This window comes from Episyrphus balteatus, chromosome 3 (assembly GCF_945859705.1).
Source record: "Episyrphus balteatus chromosome 3, idEpiBalt1.1, whole genome shotgun sequence".
Lineage (NCBI taxonomy): Eukaryota > Metazoa > Arthropoda > Insecta > Diptera > Syrphidae > Episyrphus > Episyrphus balteatus.
Window position 1 is genome coordinate 126732487 of NC_079136.1, and position 14584 is coordinate 126747070.

Here is a 14584-nt window from a genome sequence, read left to right on the forward strand (position 1 = left end):
TGTAATGATTTGTTTTCTTTCTATTTTTTTTCCCCACTTTTCATTGTGTTACAACATACTTGTTGCATTTATTAAAATTTATAAAAGTTATTTAATGAAAGTCACGTCGATTAATGTGTCGTTGTCGGTTAATTCATTAAAATATTTGAATAAATATAAAATCACGTTTAAATAAAGATCAAATATTTTCAGAAATTTACTTTAAAAATGATATAAACAAAGATAGAAAATTAAATAAGATTTTGAGTGTAGAATTGTGTATTGTATTGTGATAAAAAGAAAAAAAAAAAACATTGTTGGAAACACTTTAGACCTCTAAAATCGCAAATAGATTATTTTTGTTAATTTTAGAATAGTTTCTTTTTTAATTAGATTTATGCATATATGCACTTTAGAAATATTTAATCGGAGTTAAATTAATTCAAAACAATAAATGTATATCAGTATAGCTAGGAATAGCCCATTTTCTTTGAAGGTAGTAAACTATTTCTAGTACATTTTCAATGGATCGCAAGAAATCAATACAATTCGCATCTACTCGGGCTTAAAACATAAGTAGATCTAGAAGTAATTGTACTAGATCATCTACTCTGTTACTTTCGAGGTGACAGACTAATCATGAGTACCTAAATGATTTGTAGATCTAGTACTAAAATGAACGTAGATCTTCTGCTAGAGCAGATAGGAATGTGTAGTTAGAAGTACTAGATTTCTACACATAAGTAGTCTTCTAATGGTTCTAATTTCAAAGAGAGATTGGAAAATATTGTGATTTCTTGATGTTTCTTTAAAGAATGAAAATAAATATAAAATGACACAGCTTTGGCGCCATGACAAGCCTTATTTCTCTTCATAAAGTACCAGAATAAATAGAATAGAATTTCACCAGTAATGATGAGGATGACTCTTTAGTTTTTTTTTTGAATGGGTTACTTCAAGTTATCAAAACTTTCCGACTATGCAAATATAGTTATATAAGCTTGTTTTTCAAAAATATAAATCTCTCTCTACTAAAAGATACAAAAAAAAGGTTCAAATATAAATAAAAGAAAAAAAAAAATATTAGAATAAAATTTAATAGCTAAAAATATTAGTTTAAATACTAAAAAAGAGAACGGTTAATAAATTACTTTCTAGCATAAATTAATGTCTATTTAGTGTGTTTTTTTCTTAATTTAAAAAATGCAAATTCATTCTGCGTCACAAAAAAATTTTTAAAAAAATAAGAAACCACAAACTGTTAAATATTAATAATTCTTAATGCTTCCAGCAGAAAAAAAACAAAAGAAAAAACATAAAAAATCAAAACTTTCAAAACAAATTCAAAATCCGATTTTTATTACAATTTTATACAACTAAACCTGCGTATAACAAATATAATACAGGTTCTTCTTTTTTTATTGACAATATATTTTATTTTGTATCAAATAAAAATTCTTCTAAAAACGTCAAATACATATTTAGTTAATTTAACTAGAATTTGATACAAAATAAAAAAAATATATACAAATTAACATAAAATTATGCAAAGATTCACTTAAATTTTAACTTTTTTCTTTTAAAATTCAAAATTAAATTTTAAAAAATCTATTCTACTAAAATATTAGTTTTTTTTTATTCTGTTGGAAAAGATATTATTAATGATTTAATTTAGCAAACAAGATGTGTTAAATGTTAAGTGAAATGTTGATGGCCTTCAAAATAAAAAAAAATTAAATCAAAAGAAATGAATATTTATTTAAGGCAAATTTCTTTTTCATCGATTTAAAAAAAAATATTTAATGATTTTTTTTTTTATTATTATTTTTTTCCTATTTCTATTTTTAATTTCTAATAAAAGATGAACTCAAATTTACATAAATTAAATTAAAAAAAAAAAAAAAAAACAAAAACTTGAGTATACCTACCTAATTAAAGGAATTTTCCCAAATCGTTTTATTATTATTTTTTGCAAAATTTAATAAAACAAGAAATTTTGACGGTAAATCCCCTTGCGGCAATTTAAATGACGACGAGCGACGATCCGACGACAATTTAATTCCTTCAATAAAGAAAGCAAACAAGAAAAAAACAAACCGGCAGATTATAGGAATAAACTAAATAAGAGTTGTAAGCCCCCAATCAGCATCAGGTTTCCCCAAAATTCGAAAAAAAAAAAAAAAATAAAAAACAGCAAAATAATATAATGAATCATTTCTAGAAGCTTCTTTGAATAAATTTAAACATAGTTTAACTATAAACACATCATTAATTCTTCTTCGAGGCATTTTTTTTTTTTTTGGAATACTATAAGGAAGCGTAAATATATTATGATTTATTGCCTAGAACTTTGAATGGAGAAGGAAATTAATTAAATTTTTAAATCGGCACAATGTCTAGCATTCAAAAAGAGTAATTAATTAACGCAAGTAAACATTGAGTCATAATACTTGATCAATTTGATTTACATTTGTTTCCAAAAACATCGCAAATTGGAACGCAGAGTGAATCAACATAAAACTAGTAAACCCTGTGGCCTTAATCTAGTTTATATTTTTGGAATTCCTAATTTTTGATTTAACCTATATAAAGTGTTCAAAATCGTCACACATCATAGAAACAAATAAAACATAGAAACTTTTGTGCCCCGAATACTTAATTTGGAATAATTGATTTTACTTTAGTGTAAGGCAGTTATTTGGCTTTTATATGTCTATTAACTTATGAATTAGTGAAATGGGTTACACTTACAATCAATCATCAGTTCAAAAGAAATTAAATTTGCAATGAAAACATAGATTATGATGTCTTATCAGACAAATGCTATGTTACTTATAGTTTTGAACTTGCTTTTGCTTTTAATTTTGTGTCACATTAACTTATCCAACTTAACAAAACTGAAAACCGAAAACATAGAAACATTCGGTAAATGTTCACCAAGTCCTCATTTATCGATGATCGATGACAATAAGAAAAATAAATTAAATTAATTTTCAATAAAAACATAGAAAACTATAAAACAAGAAATTAATTGAAACAAAAAATCGAAAAACATAGAAAGCCTACCACATCTTCACTAAATATTCATCTATATTTATAGATTGATTAATTTAAAAAAAAAATTATTTTTCTCATCAGAACTGACGAATTAAAAAAAAAAACATAGAATAACATAGAATATTTCAGGATAGGCAATTTTAAGGCTTAAATAATTTTTTAACAATTAAATTTCTTCTTTAGCATCTAAAATGATAAAAAACAAAATCATCGAAAAATGTAGAATAGTTTAAAAACTTCGCCAAATTGTAAGTTGAAAAACTTTTAATCAGTTACAATCAATTACTTGCCAAATTTTCAACCATGAAGGTCATCTTGTTGAATATTGTCTCATTAATTCAAAAGAAATCGATTTAGAAAAAAAAATCAAAATCCATCAGAAAAAGAACTCACACGTTGTTTTTTTTTTGTATTTCTTCATTTTGTTTCATTTTTTTTTTTTTTTTAATAATTTATATGAAAACAAAATTGGTATTCACTACAATTTATCACGATTCTCCGTTATGAATTCACAAATTGGTCAAAAGTTGATTCACCTACTTAAAACGATTTATTTTGTTTATTTATCGGGATTCCCATAATGTTGAATTAGTTCATACATACTGTGCGATTGTGCATATCATTTCCAACTAAATACTTTCATCTACTTTTGTTCCGATTCAATCACAGAACCAAAAAAAGCAAATAAAACATAGAAACGTTCGCCAAACGTGCTTTGAATGTTTTACTACTGTCGCGTCGTCAGATATTTGTATAATATCATCAATTATTACTTGCTGCATAGAAACATATTTAATAAGTTGGGTAGCCTACAGAATATTATTATCACCTTTATTTGAAATATGGATTATAAATTACCATACTGTCCCCTTTCCTTCTTCCTTTCTAAAAAAAAAAAACATAGAATAAACATCGAAAATAAGAATATTATGTTCCAACTACTGACCTTAGGCCTTGATCTAATTTTCTTCGTTCAGTTACTTCGTTAAGTAAAGCTACCATCCCTTACAACAATGACAAAGCAATACAAACAAATAACATAGAAAACATTCCCTAAACGTGCTTCGAATGTACATCAGGCGAACAATAATAATAATTACCACGTCGGTCGTCGTTGTCGGCGTCAATATAAGTACACATCAATTACAATAAATTAACAACTTACATACAAGTTATAGTAGTTGTTGAGAGAATGGTCTTCTTCTAGAATAATTATCTCATTAACTCAAAAAAGAAATCGATGATTTCGCGACTTATAAGCGTGTCCCAAAGATCAAAAAAATCTAAGAATAGCACTCTCGTATACAAAGTTCTTCTGCAAAGTCATCTTCTTTAAAAGAAATAAAATAAAATCCCCATCCATTTATGAAGAATCTTAATTGACAGATTGGTATTATTCAAATGACACATAGATACCCAGTAATACTCCTATAAAAGTGTTTTGAGACGTGCCCGGCACAGGTGGTTGGCGGTGGGTATAGGATAGAATGAAAATAAAACAAAACAAACAAAAATAATTGTTTTTTATTAGTTTTAGGAAATTATGATTTTCCACCAGATAATTGTCATAATTTCGCCATTTGAATGGATGACCACAGGGTTGATCAATCGGGTATGATTTGTTTTTTTTTTTGTTTTTTATATTTTATCAACAACAATCATAGAGTTGAAATGAAGAACTTTGGAATTGTTATTTTCATATGAAATTGATACGACACACAGACGGGCGGTTTTTCTGTTGTGGGTTGTGATTGAATTTCATAATAAAATACTTGGATTAATTTGATAAAGCAAATAGTCTTCAATTGTATTGTGATCGCTTCAGTTGTGGCAAAAAAAAATAAAAATCTTAAAAAAAAATTGATTAATTTAGTGCCAATATCTGAAGTTTTGTGCATTTAAGAAGGAAGTGATTGTTAGATAAATTTTATTTTATTTTTCGTTTTTTTTTTTCTAGAAAATTAAGTGTTAAATTTAATATTTAGTTAAATTTAAAAATTTTATAAATAGTGCGGGGCGAGATTAAAAAAAAAATTACAAACAAAAAAATAATGTTACTTAGAAGAAGTTCGTTAAAATGTATTTTGAAACTTGGTGCTGTGAAGTTAAAGGCTTTAAATCCTGTAGATAGTATGCAGCCTACAAATTGGAAGAGAATATTTTGTAAGTGAAGCTAAATGTCAGAAAATTTCAATAATTTGACGGATTATATCAAGTTTTAACTCATGTTTTAAACTACTGAAAAAAGCTTCGTTAAGTTTTTTTTTTTATTTCTAATATCGTGAGATTTTTATTCGACTGTTAAATTTATGTCAAAAAGTGAATCCCCTATAACAAAACCTAAGTTTGAAAAAAAAAACTTAACGAAACTTTTTACCTAACAAACATCACGGAACAAAGAGATAACTTCGATTATGAAAATGAAAAAATGGATTATTTTTGTATACGTACAAAAATCAGCTGATGTCTGAAGTCAAAGACTTCTTACTTACTCGCTCTTTCGCAGACGTGATTTTGAATATAAATAGAGGAATCAAATGAATTTAACCTTGGTTCGAAATCTTTTAAGAGATTTGACGTTTTATTAAACAAAACATGTACCAGAAGAAGCGGTGAGAGCAAGTGTTTTCACGAAGAGAGTGGGAGAGAAAGAGAGGGAAAGATAATAGGACATACTGGAAACGGACGGAAAGAACATTTCAAAAGAAACATAAGATATTGACAAAGTCTTAACTTTAGCATTTAACGAAAATGAACTATTTGTAGAATTTTACTTGACTTAAGAGAATTTATGAACTTGCCTTTTTCTACATAGACAAGCAGACATTAATTGTTTTGCCAATACTTAGCTGTCAAAAATGGGCTTCCATTACTTGTTATGTTCACATCAGACTCTCTTTCGACTGATTTTAATGTTTATGTATTGCTTTCCCACTCGCAATTTCATTGTTAGATAAAGATAGCCAAAATGTTTTTTTTTAAATTAAAGAACTGTCATTAAAAGAAACAAGTTTATCTACATTTAGACACAAAAAGAGATCTCTGACAGTTTGGAGTTAGGTTAAGGTTATACTTCTTTAGGTGCGTTAAACAGGAAATAAATTTAAATTTGAGCAGCCATTTTGAAATTTTAACTATGTTTTTTTGCCATTTTTTGACATTTGATAGATGCAGAAATTTTCTTTGTTAGACGATGTTCACATTGGCCTCACTTTTGTCTGTCACTTTAAAACTCATATCAATGAACATTATAAAAGATCTTTCCAACAAACATCATTTGAATTATTTTTCAATTAAAATTAAATTAGTTTAGTTTTGGCAGCACTCAAATTCCGTCTTCTTCATTTTTAAAGAATTTCCCCCTTTCGCAAAATTAATTATATGTAAATGTTAGTATTTCTAGATTTTTTCTTAAAACAAAAAAAAATCTAAACCTATTTTATTTCCTACTCAACAACTTTATTAAACCACAAAAACGAATTAAAAAAAAAAAAAAAACATTCTATGCAGAATAATCATTTAGAATGTTTGCTGATTCTTTGCAAAAATATTTGTGAATATTTTAGAACGAAAACAAAAAATTATAGAAAGGTTACGTACCAGTTTTTTTCCATGATTTGTCAGACATCAACAAAAAAAAAAATTGAAAGAAATATTAGTTTAAGGTCAACAGCACCACCTGCTTGTAAGAAAAGGAAACAAAAAAAAAACACAATTAAAAATTCCTTAATTTTATTGATATTTTTTTTAATAAAAATATTTCTTTTTTTGAGAAAAAAAATTTAAGAAATGTCATCAATAACATAAAACGCAGTAAAATACATTCAACAAAATAAAACAAAAAACCAGTCCGTTGTTGTTGATCCGAAACTAATTTCGAATGACGCACAAATAAAAAATGGTAGAATGTTCATTTAAATGAAATCAAAATTCTAGATCAATTTAAGTGTGTTTGCATGGAAATCCCAGAAAAATATCCAGATAAAAAACCTGCATTCATAAAATATATAAAAAAATATTCCTGCATGTGCTGATGCGGTGGCTGGAAGAATTACTAGTTATCTAGGAAAATTACCAAATGACAGGAAAGCTTGTTTACCACTCCTTTCTGACTCACATAGTATCCATTAACTTTGATGTCATTACGATCAAGAGTTGGGGATATTCCAATGCCAAACTAGTATCCAGAAGAGGGATATCTACTCACACACTTTATTCCCTCTTATTTCAAATCAGTGGCAAGATCTTTGCATTCTTTATTCTACACTGAGAAAACAATCTTATATTTCAGTTACTTGAAATAAGTTTGCTTGTTTTTTGTTGGTAAATTAAATTAGTGATTTGTGGAACATAATCATCTTTAAAGAAGTAAATAGTTTGCTGTTCTTGAAAACGAAGTTTTGTAGAAGGTATTTGATTGTCAAATATAACTTAAGGAATATTGTGGAACGTATTCATTTGATTTTTCAGGAAAAACGCATAGAGGATTATGAGGTGGGGTTTGTTGTGAAATGTATTAGCTTTAAAGTTTGCAAGAAGTGAGAAAAATTCACACGTTCCACATTTTTTTTGGAAAATTTAAATAGTGATTGATTCGAAGAATATAGTTTAAGGTTTAACTAGTTTCGCTGCGTTTGTGGAATTTATTTGTGTATTTATCCAAGCACTAACATACATTCCACAAACCTTGAGTGTTGGAAAAAAATACTTTGTGGAACGTAAACTCAGTTCTCCGACTCTGTTTGACGTCTCTTTGACACGTCAAAATTATGCGGAGAATTGAGTCCAATGTAAACAACGTTTGAGAAACGTTTAAGAAAGTATATGTATGAATGCATTCCACAATCTTCGTTTTTATAAGTTCAATAATTTTCTTTCAGTGTATTCTGAAACCAGTTGCATTACATTTGCTTTATGCGGTGGCCACTTTGACTATATAATTTAAATGGTAATTTCACAGAGGAAAACAAAAGAAAAAATCTCTTCCTAACCAAGGTCAGAAATAATTCAAAATCAAACCATCATAATGCACTTCTCCATTAATACCCGGAAGGTTCAATATACAATTCTATTTATCGCTTTAACGCACAATGAGATTACCTATACTTCATAAAAGCATTCTGCTTCTAGAAAAATTCTCGATCAAAGCAAAAGTGAAGAATCCAATTCAACAACAATAATTTCACATATGTATTCACACACAATCGACCATATTTTTTTTTTAATGAGCAATTTTGTATTCCATTCGGTACAGATGAGTAGTAAAATTCAAAACAAAAAATAAAAGTTGATATAAAGGAACAGTCAACAATAATAATAAAAAAAAAAATATAAATAAATAGAAACTTTGCCGACATTGTTGCTTAAAAAGTCTCGTGTTTGTCGTACAGCGAAACACACACATTGTGGGTGGTATCTGGCTTTCTGGGTATCTTTTTGAGGTTTGGTTATTTGAAAAATTTTGTAGCTTACACTTTGGAATTTCAACAAAAATTAATACAATTTATTTAAGAAATTCTTTGTACTCTCTAGAGGTGATAGACAAAACATATTTATGAAGCTCAAAAAAGTCAATAAAACAAACAGGTGTTAATATGATGTGTATGAAATGGGAATAAACCATCAATTTAAATGTTAATTTAGCGTTAAAGCCAAGAAACTGAAGAAGAGTTTTTTGAATTCCATAGAATCTTCAAAGCTGCTGAGCTATGAGACAACTCCAACTTTCTTGAAAAGCTTTACCGTGACTTTCATAAACTTTACTTGGGCTCTGATTGGATAAGGAAACAATAACAAAATATATTCTACCACGGTAACAGTGGCATGAATCAAAGTTTCGTTAAGTTTCATTTTATTTAAATGATGTTCTTTTTATTAAAAAGTATGTAACTGTGAAGTATACAAACCTTTCTAACAGTAGCTTAACTTCACATTTTTGAGAAAAATTAAAATAATCTAATTCAATTAAAAAAAAACTTAACGAAACAATCGGTATCATAATTTTTTTTCGACTAAATGTTTGTTTTTTATGATTTAATAGCTTTTTCTCTTGTAGCTACATGGATTTAAAAATTATTTGTAATTTTTTGTTACAAGACAAAGTTTCGTTGAGTTTTTTTTTTTATTTCTAAAACTAAAACAAAATGAACTTAAGGAAGTATTTTATTTGAAAATGCTTAAAACTTATTTAAAAAGATGTAAAACGAAAAAAAAAAACTTAACGAAGAATTTCTTTTAAAAATAAAAATGCTTAAAAATATGGTGGATCAACGTCTAAAATTCACGTCACAGTGACAATGCCGTTTAGAATATAATTAAATTGAAACTATTATTGAGAAATCAAGGTCTTCAAACTCTTTAAGCCTGAAGACCAAGCCCCCAAATTTTGTAGATATTTTTAGTATCAATTAAACAACCAAAGAATTTAAATATAAACAAACTCGCCTTAACCGAATGTTTTCAATGTTATACCAAAGTACACACATACACATAAAATGTGCATTCAATTAAACATTTATTTTGTTCTTCGTTAAATTTTCCAAAGCTTTTGTATTGGAGTAAAGATAAATAAGTAATTTGTATGAATAGCTTCATTTATTCTCGAAATAACTCAATGGTAATAAAGTGTCTAAAAATTTTTGGCTATGCACAAACTTCAAAGTAAAAGAAAAACAATTAAAACGGTCACTGTCCCTGTAAATACGAAAACCTTTGATGTGGATTTGGGTTTCTATGGCGTATGTGGAACATAATATATTTTTATTCTATTCAATGTTTATCAACAAAACATTTCATCATAAACTGAAATTTGATTTATTTTTTAATTTTCTTAATTTATTTTTTTCAGGTGCCTTCTTATTACTTCTTGGAGGTCTATTAGCTATTACTGGTGCAGTGTTAGTGAAAATTTTTCAACCTTATGATTTAATATTCAAATGGGTAAGTGTCATATTTTAAATGTCATTCACACACAATATTTGTTGTCATTGACATTGTTCATGGAAAACTTTAAAAACAACTGATGTAACCTTAATTTTTTTGTTTTGTTTTATTTGTTATTTATAGAAATTAGTATTTGAAGAGGGAGGTGAAATTTTTGGACTATGGGAGAAACCACCAGTAGATTTGTATTTGAAAGTTTATCTCTTTAATATTACAAATGCTGAAGCGTTTTTAGCTGGTCGTGAGAAAATGAATGTTGAAGAAGTCGGACCTTATGTTTACAAGTAAGTTATCCTTATCATCATTTTCATTTAAAATGTTAAATTGACAGATGTCATTTGATTAAAGAAAAAAAAAATGACAGATGAAATAAAAAGGTGTGTATTATGGCCGCTCAAATGTAAATTTTATTCGTGTATAACGCACCAAAAGAAGTATAAATTTCAAAAACTTAACGAAGACACTTTGTTTTCTGTAATTGACACTTGATTTATTTCCTAAAAGATTGAAATATACCATAAACGAGATAAACGTCGATAGTTTGACATTTTGACATTATTTTGACACTTGCATAATTTCAACAAAAATGTCAATACATTTACAAACTGTCTTACATAATCAATATAAATAATTAATTGACATTACAAAATTCTTTTCTATCTTTTTTTTCTAGAGAACTAATGACTCATGAGAATGTGACATTTAATGAAAATGGTACTGTTTCAGCCATTCCACGTCATCCACTAGTTTGGCAGGAAGAATTATCTGGAGGTCGAAGAGAAGATGACGCAGTTTATATGTTAAATATTGCTATGCTGGTAAGTCACGACAAAATATCCACATACCAATTCACAATAGAAAGAAAAAAGCAACAAAACACAACAAAAAAAAATATGTTCACACGCTGATCAATCTGAGTATTTTAATTATTATTTATCAACACACATTTCTGTTGAGTGTTTGTTTTTGTTGTTGTTGTTTTTTTTTTTGTCTGTTATTTATTTTATTTTGAAAAATGAGTCGCGTGCCTTTTCTGCTCTGTTGATTTTGATTTGTCATGGGTCAATAAACGGTGTAGGAGACATTGTTGTATACTGATATTTAACTATTAGCTAATGATCATAGACATGTTTGTATTATAAAAGGCAGTGTCACAATGAATAATGATGTATATAATCAATTCGTCGTGTTTGAACGTCATTCTGGAGCATAACATTAGACGAGTACAAAGGCGAGATAAAAAAAAATCGTGCATTAGAATTAATAAATCAGGCAAGCTGTCGTGTAAATTATACAGTTATTGTCTGGAAAATTGCCACCCTAATCTTTTTGTTTTATTTTGAATTAAGTAGACAAAGCTAGTTGATTTTTTTGTAATAGCTTATGCTTGTTTGATTAGATGGTAATAGATTAAGTTATTTGACAGCTGTTGTTTTTTTTTGTGGTGGCGCCAAGTTAACAAGTGAGTTTTCTTATTAGCAACGTTCTTTTTCAGGTGATGGACTACTCATGAGTAGATGATAAGTAGATCTAGCACAATTAACACATGATCTTCAGCTTGAGTAGTTATAATGTGTGGATGGTAGTACTAGATTTCTACTCATGAGTAGTCGACCACCTCCAAAGAAACGCTGTCATTGCCCTTTGACCCTTGACCAAACAAATCTAGCCACCACAAAGCTTGAAATATTCGTGCATATCTAATGCATTCTCACCACAAATCATCGAATAAACCAAACTATAAATCAACTTCTTTTGTTATATCCAATTAATTTGACTATAGAAACTTTCCCATTTCATATTATATAAATATTGTAATTTATTTCCCATATAAACATAATAACAAAGTTCAACTTAAAAATAGAATATTGTATCTTCTGCATGCAAAAATTAAAAAAAAAAAAAATCTAGTATTCTCTAAGATGGATGATGTGATTTAGTCATATTTTTAGCAGGTTTAACAAGAATTCAAGACTTAAAAACTGGTAACAAAAGATTTCTCATTGCCCCAAATGTCATTCGCCTTTAAAATATGCAACAAAGTTCAAACTTTCAATTTTAAAAAAAAACATATATATTAGTCTGCAACAACTAATTTAATAAATGTATTAGATTGTGGATGGCCTACTTAACATACGTCAGATGATAACTTTAATTGTTTCAAACGGATGTTTATGTACATACGTTAGTAATTATTAAACTAGCAACAGAATTTGTGAGTCTTGTTTCTTTAATTCAGGTATTGATATACATAAATTAAAGTCATGCGACCTAAATTGCGAAAGTGTAGATTTCCCACATATTTTTTGACAGAAAAAGTACTAGATTTCTAGTTATGAGAAGACTTCCATCTCCAAAGGAACGCAGCCATTATGCGAAACATCAAATTTACAATATAAGACCTGTTTGTTCACTTTATTTGTTTAAAATAAGATTGAACGTCAAAATTTTAACTGTATAGCAGTTGAATAAGTAAAGCACGTCCAAGATAGCAGATAGCTGGATAATTTTGTTAATTTAACGATATAGCCCTGTTTGATTGCTTTTTTTGCCAAGTATTTATTGGCGAATGAATTGTTAAATCCGATCCTAAGTGGCTTCGAAACTTAAATCCATAAAACCTTCATTTCAAAATACCCCCTAAATGTATCAGTTATAACCTATCTAATTGAATATAAACAAAATCAGTTACCTATGTATGAATTGAAGCTTACCTTACTCAAAATAATTATATGCTAATCAACGTCCTTGAACACCAAAATTTCATATGTCATTCTGACAAGCAAACCAAAACCATATTCATCGAAGAATGATACTAAAAATAACCATCGTGATCTAATGGTTTTTTGATAAATTTTTTGTTGTGCTTCCTAAAAAAATAGAAATCTTTTATTCATCAATTAAGATGCCAATTACCCATATGACAGTAACAACACATACCTTCTCTGGCAACTGGCATAACACAGAGATCAAAGTCCATAGATTCGAATTCCCGCATCTTTGACGTCTATCTTGTCAATCATCATTATGCGATGACTCAAGAGTTTTGGCCACAATAATAATAATAATGTCTGTGTTTGAACAAATCAATCATTGGTTGGTTATGGTTTTGTTTGTGATCGATTTAATGACAGATAGAAGTTGCATTCACCTCTTTCCATTGCATAATTGGGTGGAATTTATAATGCATCGCCGTTTTGTGTTAAATCCCAACGAGAGATTGCAATTTGGCTTTCATGAGTGTGAATAAGAAAATAATGGCGCGAAAAAACAATTGCAGACATAACAGCTTTTATATAGGTTAAAAGTTCAATACACGGTGATTATGTTATTTTTCATTCACTATTAACTAATTTCTGTCTGTCAGCGGTGGTATGGTGCTTATAGAAAAAGAAAATTATGTGTGAATTTTAACATCGGTTTTGTGATGAAATCAATATACGTGAAGATGTTTAAGTGAACGTCCTCTCTAATTCAAAATTGACTGGAATGAGAAGAGTGACTCATTTTCGAAACAATTCCCAGACAGATAATAATGTAATATTAAGGTCATTTTTGATTTTTTTTTTTTTCTTGTTTGTTTACATTTTGAATCGGAGCCATCACATTTTACCGGCAAATTGTTGAAAGTTGTCACGTATTGTTTATGATTTTTTGATAATTCTAATTTTAATGCGCATATCGTTCGAAATTTTATTACTTGTTTTGATTATTTCATCAAAATTTTTTGTTTTGATTTGAAGCGGAAAAAATTTATACTGTTAATGTTAAACATGACCAGGAATTCAATTCGTTTCAAATAACTTTTTATTTGAATTTGAGATTAATTAGCGTTTTTTTAGTGAAGATTAAATTTTTAGTACTTTTTTAATTGTCAAAATTTATAAGTTTAAAGTTGTTATTCAAAAAAAATACAGATTGTGGACTACTCATAAGTAGATGATTTGTACATCTAGTACAACTATCTACGTATTATTTTCTTCTAAAATAATAGGAATATGTAGTTGGTAGTACTAGATTAGTACTCATATAAGTAGTCTATCAAGAAAAAATACACCATAAAAACAAGGGCCATGTAAATTCTGACCAACATAATAAACAAATTCACCGGAAATAAATTTTCTTTTTACTTCCTTAAAAGTCAATTAAGTCTGTTCATTTTAAATTAAAATCAACCGAATAAAAACATTTTAAGATCAATTTACATCTCAATTACCTGCTAAAAGTTTATTAACAGAAAATTAAAACCGTAAGATTTGTTGCATTAAAATCACTTAACTGTCATTTATTGTTTTAACTCATCGAAAAATCGAATCTGACAGATCAATTTGTAATTGAACTGTTATTTATTGTGGTGCCATCAGTTATAAGTAGTATTTAACAAAGTGATTCACAATAACAATTATATGCAAAATTAAGATACAAAAAAATCGATGAGTGAAACATTAATAAGAAATTAATTGAAATTAGTTACTTCTTTCTTTATTTGTATAAACAATAATTAATTAGTGGCAGTTCGATATATTAATTACTCAAAAATGCATATGGGTTTGCAGCCGGTTCATTAATTTTATGTCACCTTCATAAAAGTTACGCCTAGTTCATA

The 14584-nt window shown here is 27.7% G+C and overlaps 1 protein-coding gene across 3 annotated transcripts in view; it reads left to right on the plus strand.

Moving 5' to 3' along the window:
- The window catches only part of LOC129916857 (scavenger receptor class B member 1), a 55171-nt gene that overhangs the window by 25138 nt on the left and 15449 nt on the right, over positions 1-14584 (plus strand). For 2 of the 3 annotated variants that reach the window (XM_055997048.1, XM_055997046.1), the window contains exons 2-4: positions 9884-9975; positions 10102-10262; positions 10652-10796. In XM_055997048.1, coding sequence (XP_055853023.1) covers positions 9884-9975; positions 10102-10262; positions 10652-10796 — 398 coding nt within the window. Of the gene's footprint in view, positions 1-4710; positions 5200-9883; positions 9976-10101; positions 10263-10651; positions 10797-14584 lie in introns of those variants that run through there. The other variant, XM_055997047.1, reaches the window with a different exon arrangement.